At 34.9% G+C, this 20,987-nt stretch overlaps 1 protein-coding gene across 1 annotated transcript in view; it reads right to left on the bottom strand.

Annotated features, from left to right (window-relative positions):
* Positions 1-20,987, bottom strand: part of LOC106137196 (uncharacterized) — an 85,039-nt gene that overhangs the window by 6,425 nt on the left and 57,627 nt on the right. Inside the window, exon 3 of the mRNA XM_013337989.2 lies at positions 18,924-19,042. Coding sequence (XP_013193443.1) covers positions 18,924-19,025 — 102 coding nt within the window. The 5' untranslated portion in view covers positions 19,026-19,042. The remainder of the gene's footprint in view (positions 1-18,923; positions 19,043-20,987) is intronic.

The following is a 20,987-nucleotide window of genomic DNA, read 5'->3' as shown; positions in this document are numbered from 1 at the left end:
GACTGCAATTAAATAAAATACAATCAATACTTGTGCCTTATATTAATGTCTTCGTATTTCGCCATTCAGTATAATATCCAATTCGAGTAAAATCGGTAATAAAGTCGTCGAGTACAGGGTAACCGGCGGATTTACTGTTCAATTAAAGATTCCTGCGAAAGCGGTCCGATAAATCGCTACCACAAAATAATAAGAACACAGAATTACATATTGTGTGATTTATCTGGAAAGTTCTTCGTCTGTTGAATAGAAAAGTCATTATTCGCAACGTGCTCATTCGTTATTTTTTAAACAGATTATAATCCATCATACAAACCAGTATGTTTCGTCCAAATATTAATTTTCAAGGTCGCTCTGCATAGCGCCCAGTCCTAATGAAAAAATATTAATACATACATACATAAAATTAACCTCTTTCCCAGAGACTACCTCTCTCCACTTGCCACGATCTCTGCACACTTCCTTCGCTTCATCCACATTCATAACTCTCTTCATGCAAACTCGGCGGTTTCGGGTACTCTTGACCTGACCCTTTACCAGGATAAAAAATATGAATAGAAACGAGAGATTTAATTTCCATTATATGTGAACTTCGAACAATTTTATTTTTTTATTTAAATTTTATTGTACATAATAAAATATAATATGTAGCATAATTGGCGGACTTAATGCTAGAAGTATTATCTACCAGTTAACCATTGGCATCTGACAGATAACTTTATGTGGGGTCAAACTAAATAAATTATTTATGCCTACACAAAATATGAAATAAAATAATTATAATAAACATACAGAAAAACTACAATAAATAAACAATATTCATAATTAAATAAATGCAACTATTACCGAAATTAGTGAAAAGGCTTATGGGTATAAAATAATTTGAATGATGCTTATGTTCGTTCTAAATAACTGTAAGTTACAATCAACAGTAAGGAGTACTATAAGATAACATAGTGTTGATGAATGAACCTGGACTTCTCCCCAAGCAAGATGACTACGAGTTAATAATGAAGTTTTTAAAAAAATAAGGTATTTTTATAATTCCCTTGGTCGTCAAAAACTATTAATGCATACGATAACATCTTGCTCGAAAGAGTCCTGCACCTTTTTTCGTTAACTTTTTTCGTCCACATTCACCAACCTACTCATGCTATTAAATTATGAAGTGTCTTTTCTGTACTATCGTTATTGCGTACTTAGAATAAGCAATGTTCGTGCGTACTTATAACTTATTCATTAATTTATCTTGTTTTCTAAAGATAGATGAAGCTGGACAACTTTACTACTTAAATAAAATGTGGATAAATATCTAGTGTAGCTAGACTATGAGTGTGTACTGTGTAGATTTCGGATTGGAATGAAACTGCTCTTATATTTTTACGCTGTGAATTACAAAGATAAGATTAGGAACTCAATCGTTTAGATAATTTACTTTTATTTTTAGTAAGTGTTATTTAAGGCGGGCTTTTTTAAGCTCTACACTCAGCGTACACTGTCTACCCTAAGGGTTATAGACGTGATTATATGTATGTGTGTTATCAAAGTTTTTGGATAATATGTGTCATGCAGCTCTTTTGAGTTTGGTCCTTGACATTCACGGGGAAGAGAGGGAGTGGATTTATTTTAAATCCATCCACTATCTATTACTTACATGAATTACCTATTACATGACTGAATGAAAGAGTGCAGTGTGGTGCCCGGCACAAATAGAAAAAATAATAGGACCATCCATCTCTTTCCCATGGATTTCGTAAAAGGCGACTAAGGGATGGGCTTATAAACTTGGGATTCTTTTTTAGGCGACAGGCTAGCAACCTGTCACTTTATATGAATCTCAATTCTATGAATAAGCCAAACAGCTGTAATACCCATAGAAAAGCAAAGCTGACCCTGTGTTATTATTAGGAGAGATACTCATAATAACATAGGGTTTCATTCATAAAACTAACCATTGAATTAACAGGCCGACATTCAATTTGGCTAGTTCTCGTAAACTTTTATCATGTATTGAGTGTGACAATTGATTTCCCTTCTTAGGCGGTTTTGTTTGAGAAAACGAGGTGATGAAACCTAGTCTAAATAACGTGATTATCGTTTTGACCTACACAAATTTAAAAATAATAAAAGTTTTCATTATTTTTCTATGCAAAATAATTTTCTTTCTGAATAAAACATTTAATTTGAATAACATTAAAAATGTACTTCTGACAGTTCTTACACCTACCTACTACGTATTGAGTAGGTCCTTATTTATTTTTTACTTATTACAATAAGTTAACCACAATTTAATATAATCGTACAAGAACAATTCAAAGTAACTTTATTTGTTGTTAATGAGGTAGGATTACATCGGTCACATTTAACTACAAGTAGAATATACTGAACATGCGTTTAAAAGGAAATAATAAAGATTAAACGTCCTTACGTGGCTAAACTGTCGACTGCCACGGCCGTAAAATTTAAAAAAAAGTAAATGCGTTTTGTTTCTTCATTCGTTTTTCCATGTTGCCATAAACAAGGATTGCAAGATGCCGAACATCGGTTCACATTGTGCTCGAAGTTCATTAGTGAATTCTTTCTCTTCGTAATTGGAGTATATATGCTCGGAGATTTATAATTTGTACAGTAGTTATAAAAATAAAGTTGGCCCAGAGCGATAATGCAGCAACTCAGGCTTGAGTCCTTTACTTTCAGTCATTCATGTAATCACGTCTATATCTCTTGTGGGGAAGACAGAGCCAGCAATCTCGAAAGACTGACAGGCCACGTTCAGCTGTTAGGCTTAATGATAGAATTGAAATTCAAATAGCGACAGGTTGCTAGCCTATCGCCTAAAAGAACAATCCCAAGTTTATAAGCCTATCCTAAATTCGCCTTTTACGATATCCATGGGAAAGCGATGGAGTATACTATACTTTTTATATTCGGTAATATTACCTTATTTAAATTATAGTAAATATATATATTTTTGTTTTGAAACGAAAAAAGTTAAACTAATAAACAGATTTTCACGGGATATGACACTTCAAGAGTTAAAAGGCTACTTGGAAATTCTAACGGGAGCGACGCCCCGCGTAGAAATCTTGCTAGAAATACGTAATAATGAGAGATGTTTTTTATCTTAATCGTAGCTATATATCTTTTTAGTTGTACCTAGCGCGTGTCGACGGTTCCGCTAGCCTTCGTTAGTCGGGTGTGTAGGCAGCTTAAGAAGAGCCACATCTATACGCTATATATTTTATGGCCGTACGTTGAAGTGCGATAATTAATCGTTTATAGTAACCGTGAACGTGTTATGACCGTGGTTTGATCAATGGTTTAATAAATTGTTTCTTATTGTCGATGTTCACATGAAATTATTTATATGATTGTGATAGAAATAATACCAACATTATTTATGTTAGGTGCATTACTTTGAGTTTCACCCCAGGTATTTTATGGGACTCTAACGAGATAAAACGATTACTGTGCTAGTCAGTAGTTATTCGAATGGTTAACTAGAAACCTCCACATTCAGGCAACTGGATATATAACCATTTGGAGTCAGGTTCTCCCACAAACCTTGCGGAGGTCAGACGGGAGTCAATTCGTGTAAAAACTTCCCCAATGCAGCATCATAATACTTAGTAGTTATAAATGCACAGGCTGCATTTCCTCCTGGAGATTCCCACAGAATGAAGCACTGGAAAAAAGTCTAGTCCTGGATAAATACAAAATACACAAAACGATAAAAACTGAAAGTTTTTCTGTTTGGTCAGCTGGTTAACTGGTAGAGAATGTTTGGCATTCTCTACCAGTCAACCAGCTGACCAAAGCAGTCAAAAGCTGACGGCATTAAGTCCGCCTTTTGTACATTTTTTTTTGTGGAATTAAATTTTAAAATTAATAAATGTGCATGGAGCGCGAAAGAAGTATGCATTGATCGTGGCCAGTAAAACATGACAAAGATAAATATAAAAAAAAAAAATAAACAAGGAAGACAATATCGACTAGGGATGGGAACAGGTCCAACCGTCTTCCGAGTATATTACTATCGGATAAGCGGCAATCATTGAGTTGTGACCATCAAAAACAGTTACGTTAGACCAATGACACTTACTTCAATATGTTCATATTGGACGAGTTGATTGGGCGAGTAGGGAAAATGGCGCTTGAAAGCTTTTGGTTATACGTTTCAGTAAAATGATGTCCGTTCAATCAATGCAGTGGATTATTTGATTGACTACAAAAAATCATGCTGATTGCATATTTTACTTGACTTGTACCTAAAAAGATAGTTAAGATTTACATTGTAACCATATTCAAGGGATAAATGTTTATTATTATGATTATGCTACAGACAGCGTAATGACATTTTATTTGACAAACTTAGTATTATAAAGAGCTCGTTTTTATTCTGCGCAACTTGAGCTTATCCTTACTTAAAACTACGTTCATTTTTCTCGAATACTTATGAATCTGGCGTCGGTCGCCTTTCATGACTGTCAAAGAAACTTATTTCAGACTAAGTTTTACATAAAAAAGATATTGTTTTAATTTCTTGGTGTAAAAAGATAATTTAAGATAATTTAATACCTGAAACCGCCGAGCTGGCATGAAAAGAGAGAGAGAGTAAGTGTGCAGATATCGTGGCAAGTGAAAAGATGTAGTCTCTGCCTACCCCTCCGGGAAGGCCTGATTTTATGTATGTTTAAAGATAATATATAAGTATCGTAGTAGTAGTCTTTTATAAGTATGAATTATCAAGTCGCTGGATAATAAATGCCTCTTGTGTTTACTCGCCCACTCGACCAATATAAATCTTTTTTACGAGCTACCAATGTCACTTGCACCTCTTACTTATACGACGAAGAATTCCAGTATTCTCAAAGGAATTCAAACCGTAGATTATTGTTATAACATTCATAATTCCATGATTTATAGTAAGTATAGTAATGGAGGCATTGGCAACGTCTATTATAAGTTTTATAATAATTTGTGGTTTTAAAGATGTGCTTACACTGAACTTGCGAGCACGCAAAACTGTATGACGCGGTGATAGAAGCGTATTTGCAGTGAATTTATGTAAGTTGATATTTTCTTGACTGTACCATGTAGGTACCTCTTTTGGTAAAAAGATGCTCGCTTGCGTCGCTCGCTCGCTCGCGGTGTGAGCTATACTTTATGGTGCGTGGCGATGGCCGATTATGTGCGTTATAAATTCCGGATTATCCTGGATAAATGTCATGCGATCCACCGCGGGATTTCGTAACAAAAGTTGGACATTTCGCATAAACTTCGATTTTAATAGACACTTAAATTACAACCGTTTTACTTGATATGGTTAAGATCTTTATCGCAGCTATTTTCTCGTGTAATGGGTATCGTTAAACTTCGGTATTACACACCTTTTGCTTCATAATCGTTGGTTCCATAATAATATGGTAATATTAATACATTTCGCTACATAGGATTATATCTTAAAAATATTTCAAAAACAAAAATGTTTGTATTTTTTCATTAAACTTCTTCAAGAGCTTAATTTTGTCAGAATAGAGTTTTAATCCTTTTCATGGAATAATAAATTATTTGAAGGTAATCGTCACGGTCGATTTTAGCTGAAATTCTTACGGGAATGGGAATACGGGAATTTAAGTATAACGCGGACGGAGTGTCAGTTAACAGCTAGTTTATGAAAATAAGTTAAAAAAAAATCAAAGCATTCGAAAATTCACGTAATACAATTTTAAATTACGAATAACATACACGCATCAAACATAACAAACATGTTCAGTTCTCATAGGGATGTGAAAAGTCGAGTGAAACAATGTCGACGAACAGTCTGTTGAATAGTTGGAAAAGGATAGAAAACATAAAGATAGTACAAATGTGTAAAAACATTTCATTATTAAATCTGTTAATAACTTATCAAACGAATAAACTTTGCTTCTAAACTCTACCTAATATCTGTTCTTTTTCCTTATCTCAATAAAAGGGATGTTGTACTGTGGGGCTAGCATGACATAGTTTTAATCGTGCGATAAACTAACTTTGTCCCGTTTCACGTCATAATAAAAAGCGAAACAGCGATAGTTTATCGCGCGATAAAAACGGCATCGCGCGTGCCCCGCTGGCTATTTCTATTCTATAACTGTGTAAATATTATAATTTATAACTCTTACTAAGATTTTATAAATTTTCTGAAAGATAAACATTAAATTTATTTAACTCCGAGTATAATTTAGTCGATAAAATTGTAAAGTGGCCCTTCTGCACGCTCTTCAATTTAGGTAGTAGTGTGAAACAATCCTGAGTAATGTTTCTCGTTCGTGAAATTGATACTGAATGAGATAAGAAAGCAGTATATTTCAGCTTGTCACAAGTTACTGCTCTGACTTATTGAAATGTTGATTTCAATGCGAGTGCACTTTCAAATGCCTTTCATAGGTGATTTCGCTTTGAAAATGGTACGGAAATTAACTATGATGATGTTGCTTTGTCTCAGTTTATTTGTGTTTAAAAACTTGGTATTTTATTATTGATATACGCTGTAAGAAGAAAAAATAATAAATTTTACTCTGTAATATAGTTTCTTATAGTGCTTTTTCTCGACTAATGTTTTATTAACCCTTAAATAAATTACATGCTCCGTCATTTGTTTTCAAGCTCTTGTAATTACTACCATTCGGACGAAACTGAATGATAGTTCCATTAGTAGTTAGTATACTTGGAGTATTAATAAAAAAATATATATCTTGAACAAAGAGTAAAAAACCAATCTTTGAATACAGAATAGGTACTGTTATTTTTTTAAAGAAAATACCATATCTTTCCCATCACTAAAACGCGCGGCATTATGTGTTTTTTAAGCGCGAAACAGTACTGCCAACCTACACTGCTTAGTGTTAATTAGAACAAGAAAAAAATGTTGCAGGGCGGTGTCTCGTCAGCCAGGATTTTTAGAATAACTTGGATAACTACACACTTCGCTTCGTGGAGAACCTTTCGAGCATTTAAATTAGGAAATGTCTGTTACACAGAGCACTGAAGAGCGCTAGTCTTCAGTATCTTTACATTATGATTTTTAGTTAATATTATTAGTTTAAAAAAAAGTATTATATGTTTAAAATAAAGTTTAGTAAAAAAAAAGAACAGATAACACGCGTTGATGTCTTTTATAAGGAGTTTTATTACAATCAATTCATAAAAATTACAAGTCATTTCTTACGAAATAAGAGATATAGAGAGTCCAAGCCAAAATAAGTGATATAGTTGACTCTGAAAACTTTGCAAAATTTCGTTCTTTTAAGCCAAGTGAGATTAAAATAATATGAATTATACTTACATAAGTCAATACGGTACAAATTACACAGATTGAGGTAGCCCCAAAGTGAATTCTAGACTTGTGTTATGAGATACTAACTCAACGATACTATATTTTATAATGAATATTTATTTACCTAGAAAAATATCTAAGATTTAGGCCATTTAGAAAAAGCTTTCGGATCCGAGAATCCGACAACAGGCCATTAAGAATACAACCAGGTAGGCGTTACAACTTTAAAATATTTAAATAAAAAATTTGATGGTCGCTTTTAAATGAGCGTATTAAAATCACTTTCACAGCAAATGATGACAACAAATCATTAAACATTGAAAGTCATTTCCAAGTTGAGACTGACCAATCTGAATGACAAAATGAAGCATTACATTAAAGTTAATGATGAAGATAAATTAATAATAACCCGGCACCAATACAAAAAAGAGGCGGACCACTCCATCTCTTTCCCATGGATGTCGTAAAAGGCGACTAAGTATAGGTTTGTAATCTTGTAGGCGATGTGCTATCAACCTGTTATTTCAATCTCAAACTATCATTTCCGAGACTGTTGGCTCTGTCTTCCCCGTAAGGGATAGAGACGTGATTATATGTATGTTTGTGTATATGTTATTGTTTTGACATCCATCCTGTCTGAACACCAAACGATATAAAGAGTCAGACATATTTATAATTCACTTTCACTTCACACGCACGACCGTACAAATCAACTCACGAAATGGTTCCATCTATTTAACTGTGGTTTACGTAGTGGTTATAATGTTAACTGTTAAAATAATTGAATTAAAAACGTGTAATAACCCGTGGTTAGTGTTTCGCTGACCGAAAGAGCGATTCAATTGTACACGTGTATGCGAACACCTAATTGATAAGTATATGACATGTATGTAAACGCATTTACTGTTATGATATGCTATTTTTCTAGCTTACTGAAACATAACCATACATATAATCACGTCTATATCGAATATTTGACGAAATATTCGTATTGACATAATCAGTTCTACATTCATTCATGTTTTTTAATGTAGACAATGTGCATTCGTCCACGATTTAGATTTAAGAGATCTATATTTGTAAATTGACGTCCAATGAAAATGCTGCAGTGTAGTTTGTTCCGCCGCTTCTTCTACACATGCGCTTTGGAAGCGGACTTTGTGACGGATGTTATGTGACGTCAATAAGTGATACCTTGTATCCAATTTTGAAAATAAATCTATTCTATTCTATCCCTTGCGTGGTAGACAGAGCCAACAGTCTTGATAATACTGATAGGCCACGTTCAGCTGTTTGGCTTATTGATAGAATTGAGATTCTTATAAAGTGACAGATTGCTAGCCTGCCGCCTAAAAGAAGAATCCCAAGTTTATAAGCCTATCCCTTAGTCGTCTTACATACATACATATAATAAAATAGTAACTTACCGTTGTCGGTACTTGAAATATGTTGTTAAAAAAACGATATGGGGATCTAGTCTTATGTAAGGTAATGTAAACGCCATACAGTAGTGATCAAGATTTTAAGAACGCACTGAAATCTATGTATACTAATATTATAAAGCTGAAGAGTTTGTTTGTTTGAACGCGCTATGCATAATAAATGCGCTCAGGAACTACTGGTTCGAATTGAAAAATTCTTTTTGTGTTGAATAGATCATTTATTTAGGCTATATAACATCACGCTGCAACTATTAGGAGCGAATAAATAATGGAGAATGTGAAAAAAAGCGGGGAAAATTATTCATCATGAGGGCTTCAATGATGTCCAAAATAACTTTTCCACGCGGACAAAGTCGCGGGCACAGCTAGCGTAAAATAAAGTGCCTATAGTACAACAAGTGTCAATTTTATCAATTTACTTAAAGAATTGAGCTATAAAACGATAAAAAAACACTTTTTACAAATTTCTGGCGATAAACGAGGCGCGAGTTAAGCGACCAATTAGAAGTGACAAAATAAGACATAAAAACTTAAAGCGAAAGGTTTATATTTAATTCTGCCAATTAGCATAAACCCGCGTGTATAAAATCGATTAATTAGGAGTTTATTGATACGACGCTTAATTGGTTTCAGTCGTTTTAAGGGCTCGGCGCTCTGCGGGCCAGTGGTTGACAAACTTTATGGTAACCTATTTGCAAAGTTACATATGAAGCAAAGTTATAGTTGTTCTTAAACCTGCCGTAAATCTCGGTTACTTCCACACCTGAATTGAGTTTAATTGAGATGATACATTTACTTTACTACTAGTAAACCTTTACCTTGCCTGACTCGGGAAGGAATTAACACTAAGTTTTTTCTTCGCTACCAAACCAGCATGGAAGTTTATAATAGATGATCGTGTCCATATTTCCTTAGTCGCCCTTTACGATATCCATGGGAGAGGTGTAGTCTTATTCAAAAGGGACGGGAACCACACGGCACAATTTAAACATTATACGTCGTTAATTTAAACTGTTTGAGAGCCGCTGTGGTTGTCAGAGGCGCTCGCTTACAATTCGATCAGATAGTACCTACTAACAATGCTAAAGACGGCAAATGTCTCAGTTTTCTAGATAACACGCGAACGACGGAAGCACACAGGAGAAATCCTTGTATTAAAAACTAGTTGCCACCCGCAACTTTGTCCGCGTGAACAAAGAAACAGGATTTTTTACCGATTTACTGGACATTTATAGTTTTAATATGATCAAATTAAAAAAAAATCTACAAATGTTATCTATGCTTAGACGAGTAAATAAATAAAAAAAACGAAAGCCACATTAATTTTTTTTTTCAGCCAGTATTGAACATTCAAGTTCCAACTAGTTCTAATGGTAAAACAAAACGAGACCAAAAAGGTAACTAGCCAAAATATGGAACATACCGACAAGTCCCTTTGGAATCGTATTATAAAAACTAATCAACATGGTATACTACCAACAATTAATTATTGGCTATCACTACATATCTGCTGTCATCTGCCGGTATCGATGGGGGATCATTAAAAACTAGTTCGGTTCTAGAGACCGGTTGTCTCTGGTATTTGTTTTTTTTTTTATAATTCTTTTTTTTTCGTCCCAACGGTTTTGCCGCGTCAGGCGTCGTGCGTTTAGTTTCTATTGTGGAATTTTTTATGGGTGCTGCCTTTCCACCTGCTAGTAAGTTTAGTTTGATGACCTAAGCTGTAATAGAAAACCTTTATGAAGTAGAAATAAGACAAGTTTATGCGATAAAGTTTTAATGTGTTTTAATTTATGAACGATGCTTATTAAAAATGTATTTTGTTTAGTTAAGGACTAAGTTTTAAAATATTATGTATTTATTGTTATAATTTGGATTGTGGGCCGGCCAGAATGTGCAGCATCTCATATATATCTATCTCAATTATATTATACGCCTTCCAGCTGACCGCAGCCTTCAAATCTTTTCGACACTATTAACTCTGTTTATACCTGAACTGGTACGGACGTGATACGTACAGGGTATATGAATTGTTAAGCTTTCGCACATAATTTTGAATCTGTCCAACTAGGATCAATCCATGATGTTATAGACTACCCGAAACCACCCAGCTTGCATGAAGAGAGCTATGAATATGGATGAAGCGAAAGAAGTATGCAGAGATCGTGACAAGGGAAAAGATCTCTGCCTAACTCTCCGGGAATGAGACGTTAATTTATGTGCGTAGTATGTACAAACTCTATTTGACTGTTTTTTTCTTAATGTGAATGAAATAAATATGAATGTTGTGATAGGCCACGTGTGGCTCCAAAAGTTAAGTGCGGTAGCGAGAACAAATTTGATTTATTGACGGCCAAGAGGAAGCTGATTTAAGATAGTGTTCGTACCTTATCGGTTATGATCGGAATTTTATGTTAAGTAGTCAAAAGTATTTCAATGTCCACTTTGAACTGTTAATTTGGATGGTAAGCTATCTGTAACGGAGTAAAAATATCGTGTTACGATACAACTTTTACGATTAAAACTAAGTACGGAATTACTGAAATGATTAGGCATATACGGCTTTCAAATGTTTTACTTTGAAAAACAAAAACTATCCCTTAATAGGATAATATTATAAGTAAGTCTGCTTTTGTATATTTTGTGTTTTTTCTCGTGTAAACAATTAATATAATAGAAGCAAACAAACTATATTTGCAATAATTTTTTTAAATACTTGATTTTCAAATAAAATATAACTACCGTACTTTATAATTTTTCTCTTAAAAATAGAAAAGTTAACAAGATCTTTACGGGCAAAGTCGCCGGCAGAAGTATGTGCGTTTAAATAAAGTACAAGTTATGAATATATACCTATATATTTATCGTAAGTGCTGACAGTAAATCAATACCCGTCCATAATAATTGGCGAATTATGCAAATTATCTTTAAATATATTTGAATAACGATTTCTGTCTTTAAATATATGCTTTAATTCGAGATTAGGTACTAATACATATCATTGTCATTTTTATTTATTTATATCAAACATGAACCTAAATCAAAGGTAGGTACCTACTCTCTATACTAATATTATAAAGCTGAAGAGTTTGTTTGTTTCTTTAAATTCTTCTAATCTCAAGAACTACTGGTTCGAATTGCAAAATTCTTTTTGCGCTGAATAGACCATTTATCGAGGAAGGCTTTAGGCTATATAACATCACGCTGCAATTATAAGGAGCAAAGAAATAATGGAAAAAGTGAAAAAAATGGTGACAATTATTCATCCTTGAGGGCTTCAATGATGCCCAAAATAACTATTCCACGCGGACGAAGTTGCGGGCACAGCTAGTAAATAATAAAAATAAAAGTAGGTAGGTGTGTTGTGCGTACTGTACTACCTATGTGATACATAAAATAATCGCAATATAGATACTGTGCCGTGTGGTTCCCGGCACCAATAGAAAATAATAGAATCGCTTTCCCATGGATGTCGTAAAAGGCGACTAAGGGATAGGCTTATATACTTGGGATTCCTATTTTAGGCGATGGGCTAGCAACCTGTCAATATTTGAATTTCAATTCTATCATTAAGCCAAACAGCTGAACGTGGCCTATCAGTCTTTTCAAGACTGTTGGCACTGTCTACGAGGGAGACAGACCTGAATATATGTATGTATAAATAATAAAAAATAGCTTATATTATAAAACCCGAAGCCTAAATCTGAAGCTTAATATTGAAATTGTTTTCTAAAAGAAAATGGTTACAAACTTAGCGGTTTTACAGAATTAGACCATTCAGAGTTTAACCCTAAAACCACCGAAGGTGTACCAAATACCGCCAATGTTTCAATGTGAACATTGATCGATGGGTTATGAGCGTGGGATACAATTACCCGTCTCACGTAATCGCTAGATTGTAGTTACACTGTCAGTATATAAGACTACAGATAGAGTGTGGCAATTTGATCTTTTGTTATTGGTTTTAAATGGCAACATTATATTTTCACGGTATGTTGATTAATTTTATTTATTTATTTATTTAAACTTTATTGCACAAAAACAAAAAATGTACAAAAGGCGGACTTAATGCCGCTTGGCATTCTCTACCAGTCAACCAGTTGACCAAACAGAAAAAACTTTAAGTTGGTGGTGCGATAAAGTGCACATGCATACTGACAAAATACATACATTACAAAAAGAAAATGCGTAAATACATACAAGATATATATACATAATATACACTATAAATACATATTATTATACATACATAAAATATATAATTAGGATATATAATTAGGATGACCCATCATTAATCTGCCGAAGAAAGAACCCCTTCACAGCATGTTTGAACGCAGAGCGACTAGGAGCTCTCCTAATCATTTCAGGAAGAGCATTCCAGAGCCTTACAGCCTGAACCTGGAAAGATTTCTCCAAAAAAGTAGACCGGAACAGAGGAGTACGCAGAGTCAGGTTGTCTGAAGAGCGAAGAGAACGGGAATGGGTGGAACTCAGAAGCGGGAATTTAGATTTTAAGTAAAGAGGAGAGTGAGCATCATTGAGTAGAGAGTACAAAAAACAAAGAATTCTGGCTTTACGACGTTCAGGAATAGGAAGCCATGATAACTGCGAACGAAAAGAAGAAATATGATCGTATTTACGGATATTAAAAATAAAGCGAATACAGTTGTTGGCTAATCTGTCGAGTTTAATGAGAAGGACTTGAGTAAGATCGCAGTAACACACGTCGGCATAATCAATAGTAGGAATGACTAAAGATTGGACGAGGGAGATTTTGGTTCTCAGAGGAAGGAAGTTCTTTAGTCTATAAAGAGAACGAAGCATACCAGTTACTTTACGGCAGACCTCAGTGACGTGAGGAACCCAGCTAAAAGTTGAATCGATCTGCAGTCCAAGGTCTTTTACGCTGGGGCAGTAAGGGATCGTAACATCATTAAATTTAACGGGATTGATAGCCTCGAAATTAATATTACAAATTTGCCGGGAGCTTCCTATAATTATAGCCTGGCATTTACCCGGGTTTACAACTACTCCGTACTTAGTCGACCAGTCTGCAATAATGCTAAGATCCCTGTTAATGAGCGCAACCGAGGAGTCAATACCCTCACAATCGCATGAGTGGTAGAGTTGCAGGTCGTCTGCATAAAGATGAAAAGAGGAAGAAAGGAGTAAAGTAAGAGAGTTGATGAAGATAGAGAACAGGAGAGGGGACAATATGCCACCTTGGGGAACGCCAGAAACAAGGTCACGCCAACTTGAGATATTTTGCTCAACACGGACTGCTTGCTGTCGGCCACGAAGATAAGAGGCGAACCAATCGAGGACCACTGGAGAGAGATTAAGGCGAGCAAGTAAAGCAAGGAGAACATCGTAATCTACCGTATTAAAAGCATTGGAGAAATCAATAAGTACAAGGATGGTCACCTTGCCGTGCTCCATGCCATTTCTGATGTCCTCAGTCACCTTCAACAACGCAGTACCCGTGCTGTGTCCCGGGCGGAATCCCGATTGAAATTCACTGAGCAGTCCATTAGAAAGAACAAGAGAGGATAGTTGGGAATACACTGCTGCTTCAAGAATTTTAGAGAAAAATGGAAGAATAGATATAGGACGATAATGATTTAAGCTGCCAGGATTGTTAGTTTTAGGTAGAGGAATCACAAATGCCTTCCGCCATAAGGAAGGGAATACACCTGAACTAAGGGAATAGTTAATGATGTGAGTGAGAGCCGGAAGAATGAAGTCCAAAAGAAGAAGAATCATACGGAGATTAATTCCATCGATCCCCATGGCTTTTGTTTTTATGGAAAGGACAATTTTTTTAACGTCTTCAATGGTCACTGTAGAAAAGGAAAACGTGTCAGGTAGCAAACAAGGTAAGGAGTTTAAATATGAAATAGTTTGCAACCTAGATGAAGGATCCAGAGAAGTAGTGGAAGTAAAATGATCATTTATCTCATCTAGAGAAAAGGAGGAATTGAATACCTTGGAATTACCCTTACCTACACCTTGGCTTTTGAGGAACTTCCACACATCAGCAGGAGAAGAATTCGATATGCTTTCATGGAAATACCGACGTTTCGCGGACCTCACCATACGATTACAAAGATTTCGTGCCCTCTTAAATATATCCCAATTGTCATCAGAACGATCACGTTTAAATTTTAAGAACGCTCGATTACGTTTTGCCATGGCCATGCGCACTCCCCTGGTCATCCACGGACAAGGAGGTCGTTTAATTTTTACACGACGGAATGGAGCATGACGATCAAAAAGAGAAACAATTGAGCTATTAAGAAGGCCAACCTTGGATTCCACGGTATCAGCAGCTAATATGGCATCCCAGTCAGTGCCAGCAGCATCAGTACGCAGCGCTTCAATATCCAGCCCAGCAAAGTTGCGCATTAAAACTGACTTTGCCTTAATCTTAGTGGTGTGAATCCTGTAAGAAGCGTAGATAAGGTCATGTCGAGAAAATGCTGGAGCAGGATGCTGACCATGAAGCATGATATTATCGAGTGATGAGGTAAATATGTGGTCAAGCCAGGTGTCAGGGGAGTCCTTATTGACGTGAGTGGCATTAAAAGGAAGAACCGAAAGATTGAAGGAGTCAACAATATCACGAAGTTTACAAGAAGAAGAGGTGTCGAGTAAGAGGTTAGTATTGATATCACCGAATACAAGGGAATGAGAGTATACAGAAGCAACAGGATCAAGTACTGTCTCAAGAGAAGAAAAATAGTTTATTCCTGGTGGACAATACATAACCCCCAATACAATTTTCTGGTGGCTCACTTCAACTTCTATAAAAATGTATTCGGCTGATGCCGAGTAAGAAGAGGGAGATTGGAACAAAATTTTATACGAAAGATTGCTGCGTAAATATATGGCTACACCTCCACCAACTTTATCAGTGCGGTCATTTCTTATCAGTATATAGCCAGGTAATGCAACCAAAAATGAATCAAGGCAAGGCTTCAGCCAAGACTCTGAAACCAGAATTGCTTGGAGATGTTCAACCATTCCAAGTTCTAGGAGGTCAGTGTAGTGGGCTGCTACGCTTTGAGCATTGATGTGGCAAACATTAAAATATTTTTTAACGGGCATCAAGTCTTTACGCACTAAATCACCAAGTGAGACGGCATCATGAAAAGAATCTTCCCCAGCCGACTCAAAAGAGTCATCCATAAATAAATGATATTAGTTATATACTACTTAAAATATAATAAGATATACCTACTTAATATTTTAAAACAGAATACAAGTCTTAAATAAGTGCACTACCACCAAATCTGCAATGGCCTGCCGGCTTACAACGTAAGTAGTCAATTAATGTTTACATAGCATTCCAGACAACCAACTCAATTCACTAACTTAACAATATTATAAAAATAACAAAGTAAATTGTCACTGAAAACAACTTTGAACGAAAGTTAAGTGTCTTAGTAAACAGTATACAGAAAAAAAATAATAATAATAAGAAATTAAATTTAGACATAACCAGGAACGTACCGAGAAAATTGCATTAGACGGAACGCACCGTTTGAAAGCAAACTAAAAACAAAACGAATTGTCACTGTCAATGCCACAAATTAGTTGGCAGTTGTTCTGTCACTTACTGAGTGGTCGGTACCTATCTCAATGTGGACGAATTAATGTGGACGATAAAATATTATTAAAATGTTGTTTAAAAAAAATTTGTTTTTTTTTATATTATAATGTTGTTTTCAATATTACATATTTTTTCGTCCACATTTATGTTTATTTAATTTATTTGTTGATATATTTATTTACCCAAATGGAAAGAAGTGGCTACCGTTAAGCTAAGAAGTAAAACTTTAACAAGCTAAAAACTAAACAAGCTTAACAACAAAATACTCGAAGGCTTCTTAGTCAACGGTCATGCAGCATGACTATAGAATGACTTTAGACTCGGACAGTTTGCTAGACCACTAAAAATAGGTTGAAACTTGACACAATTGGAGAAAAATGAAAACAAGTATTCGTGACGAAGAAAAGAACTGTACTGGTCACAAATACTTCTTTATACTGTACGACTTTGTTAAAGTAGGTAATTAAATATTTTCATTTTCACTAATGCAGTGATTTTCACAATATTTGGTTAGAATATAATTAACTAAGTTAAAAATACTTAATGATACTCACTTATAGGCTTATTAACTTGGAATTCTTCCTTTAGGCGACGGACTAGCAACCTGTCACTATATGAATCCCAATTCTATCATTAATCAAACGGCTGAACGTGGCTTATCAATCTTTTCAATACTGTTGGCTCTGTCTACCCCGCAAGGCAATATACACGTGTTTATATTCATGTGTGACAATATATCAACGCATAACGTAGTCCATTAGGACGCATTTCGCTCAGCAAATTTAAAAGGGTTTTGGGAAAATTTAGTCTTTTAAAATCGTTTATAGGTAAAATCATTCTTATTTACCAATCCAGTAATTAATATTTGTTATAAATTAAAACCTGTTCATAAGCGTCTCGTGATAATAGAACCGCTTTTAATGTGTGGTCTTACTTATTGTAAACGATGAGCTGATGTGACGTACACTGTACTTACATTAATTACAGTTTGTTTACTTAGCCGTTATTAACGATGTTTAAAAAAGCCGTAAACTAGTTATTCACAAGACATGTAAAGGAATTTTTTTTATAATATACTTCTACTTTTTTAAATTAAAGTTTATCAGACGGTTTCATTATTATGATATTGTAATTTCTCTCTTATGGGTTTGAAGATAGGAATCTTTGTTAAACTGGCAGCAGTTTCTTACCTATATAAGTACATATAAAGGCCGCATTTTGTACATTACATTAGCATAAATAATTAGTTATTATTTTTGTGCAATAAAAAAAGAATAAGACCACTCCATTTCTTTTCCATGGATGTCGTAGAAGGCGACTAAGGGACTTATAAACTTGAGATTCGTCTTTTATTTTCACTATTTGATTTGAATCTCAACTCTATCATTAAGCCAAACAGCTGAACGTGGACTATCAGTCTTTTCAAGACTGTTGGCACTGCCTACCCCGCAAGGATTATAGATGTGATTATATATATGGATGTATGTAAAGTTTTATGTAATTCTACCTTCTTGTAATGAACTATTTTGTAGTACAGATTCATATCTGTTCTTGGCGAATATGGGAACCTTACCCAGTTCTGATTATTATTTCACTAGGTGAAATTGCTTAATTCCTTAGTCGCCTAATACGACATACGAAAAAAAAATCGGTCCTGCTTATAATACGACACTTGGCCACACACGTTCGAATATATTTGTTATCCGTAAACTGAATGTACATATAACTACTTCATGTTATGGTTAAAATTACCATAAATTGGTAGTTAGAGGTTAAAATTCAGCCGAACAGTGGGCGGGCAAGAAAATAACATCGTAATATGTTAAAAGAAAGTTAATAGCTTGTAAGATACTGACCTATGACGGCAGTAAATGATATATCTTTCGTATTAAACTAATTAATTAGAAAATCAAATTGCTTACTCGTGAAATGATAAAAAATACATTCGTTTTCATAAGCGTGAAAGTGACAAGTGAATGGATATTTAAAGTGTAGAATTGTTAATTAGACAGTCCAGTTAACTGCTAAAATTAGTGATTTGTCGCCAACTAAGACCTCGCGAGCAATTTTTTTTTGTTTTTGCTAAATTGTGCGCATATGTAAAAAACCACAGAACACAGTAAATGTTACAATTATTCACATAATCTATACATATAATAAAACAGTAAAAATATTTTGTCTATAAATTCAGTATTTATGACTGAAATGGATAGAGGGACACTTAGAACGAATAATAGAAAGCAAAAATTTTTTTTTCGTATTTTTTGTCTGTCTGTATGTATGATCAAGCTTATCTCCGAAATTACTGAACCGATTTACTTAAAACTTTCACCAATTGCTTCGCTTTAACTCAGAAAAACATTTAAAGTTTGTTTCATCAAAATCGGTACACTAAAAAAAAAGATATCGTCATTTGACTCACTCAAATCATGAGTTTGCGTGCAAATAAGTTAACGCGGAAAAAATCGAAATTTCTATATAAAATCTCTATGAAATCTTATCATCTTTCAGTTGAGGGTTAATAAGAAGAGTGCAGGAGATATAGTCTCACCTCGTCGCACACGTCCGCTCGCTCGAGCGCTCGCAGCACGCTCGCCAAACGTGGGGCGTCGCCGCGCGCCGCCGCGTCTAGCAGCGCCGCGGGCAGACCCATGCGGTATCACACCATCACTGTGACAACAGAAAAAAATATTTTATTTCCTACTAGAGGCCGCCCGCGACTTCGTCCGCATGGAAACCCTATCAATCCCGCGGGAACTCTGGGATAAAAAGTAGCCTATGTGTTATTCTGGGTCTTCAGCTACCTACATACCAAATTTCATGGTAATCGGTTCAGTAGTTTTTGCGTGAAAGAGTAACAAACATCCATACAAACTTTCGCCTTTATAATAGTAGTAGGACTAGCTGACCCGGCAAACGCTGTTTTGCCAATTATTTTTATATATTATTACGGAACCCTATTTTTTCCAAAATAAAATATAGTCTATGTTACTCGTGGATAACGTAGCTTTCGAATGGTGAAAGAATTTTTAAAATCGGTCCATTAGTTTTTGAGCCTATTCATTACAACCAAACAAACAAAGTTTTCCTCTTTATAATATTAGTGTAGACTAGCGACCCGCCCCGGCTTCGCACGGTTGCAAAATTTTGAGTGTTATTATACATAAAAACCTTCCTCTTGAATAACTCTACCTGTTACAAAAAACCGCATCAAAATCCGTTGCGTAATTTTAAAGATTTAAGCATACAGACAAACAGACTAAAATAACGCCGTAGCAACGGTTGCCATGGTTTTGTTTGTTAGATAAAAAATGCCGTGCGGTTCCCAGCACCAATACAGAAAAGAATAGGACCACTCCATCTCTTTCCCATGGATATCGTATACGGCGACTAAGGGACTATACTTGAGTTTATTTTTATAGGCGATGGGCTTGCAACCTGTTACTATTTGAATCTCAATTCTATCATTTAGCCGTTAAGCTGAACGTGGGCTTTCAGTTCAGGACTGTTGGCTCTGTCTACCCCGCAAGGGATATAGACGTGACCATATTAATGTATGTATGTATGTTAAGTATATCTCTTTAGTGGGTTGGAACGATTTCAATTCATTAAACGGATATGTCTCTACATTGGATGGATAAAACACACAGGCTGTTATTATCTATACAGAGTTTTATACGGCTATAAAACCACCTGAAGCCCACTTTCATTGGCTACCATTACCAGGCCATAATTTTAATGGTGGATCTAAAATAACCATCTTATCATGGAGTAGTAAAGTTTGAGTTAAAAGTTGAGAAACGCTGAGATAATACGAAGGGTTAGGGCCATAGACCGCATATCTGATAGATCGGTACACTGCAAATGAAACTTTAAAAAATAATTAATTTGTTAAAAAAAATCTTTAAGATTTTTTAATAAGACTAATGTTCATGCACTTTAAAATATTTTGTTACGGGAAAAAAATTACTTTAAAACAAATGAAAATAAAACTTCACTCTTCCTGAACTAATTTAAAACTGTATATTTTCGTTAAAATAATTACATTATACATTAAATACAAACGGGACTTATATGTTAACAATTTGCTCTTCAACTTGTCTCTTGATCGTCACTTTTTTATTTATGTTCTGTCAAAAAAACTCTTTTTTTATTTGTGGCCAGTTGCAAACATAAAGAGGTTGCTTATTTCCAATCAACAAGTCCGCCATTGCAAGTGATTCATTTATTTTATAACCATGTACTATTTCTTGTAACTTTTTAAATTTATTTGCAATTAACAAACACACAAGTTATGTTTGTATGTCAATTTATTAACATTAAAACAAAATAAAATTAGCCACTAATTGTGACTTATTTGCATATTTGTTTTTTAATTTGCTAAAAAAATTGACGAACGAGTCGCTTCGTGTAAAAACCTGACTCACCCAATCCAGGATCCATGGTCAAAGGCATACTCCAGGCTCCTCTCGAGGTGAGGATGCAACCGGGACTAAAAGTAAAGAGGAAGAAGATAAAGCTAATATTAATCTAACGCTATCTTCATCTATGGTAACCGCACAGTCCAAAGAAGGTCTTGCAACCGCACCTGGCCTCAAATAATGCGTTCAGAACC

This window comes from Amyelois transitella, chromosome 17 (assembly GCF_032362555.1).
Source record: "Amyelois transitella isolate CPQ chromosome 17, ilAmyTran1.1, whole genome shotgun sequence".
NCBI lineage: Eukaryota > Metazoa > Arthropoda > Insecta > Lepidoptera > Pyralidae > Amyelois > Amyelois transitella.
Note: the sequence above shows the minus strand (reverse complement) of the source record. Positions and strands in the feature narration are given on the sequence as shown.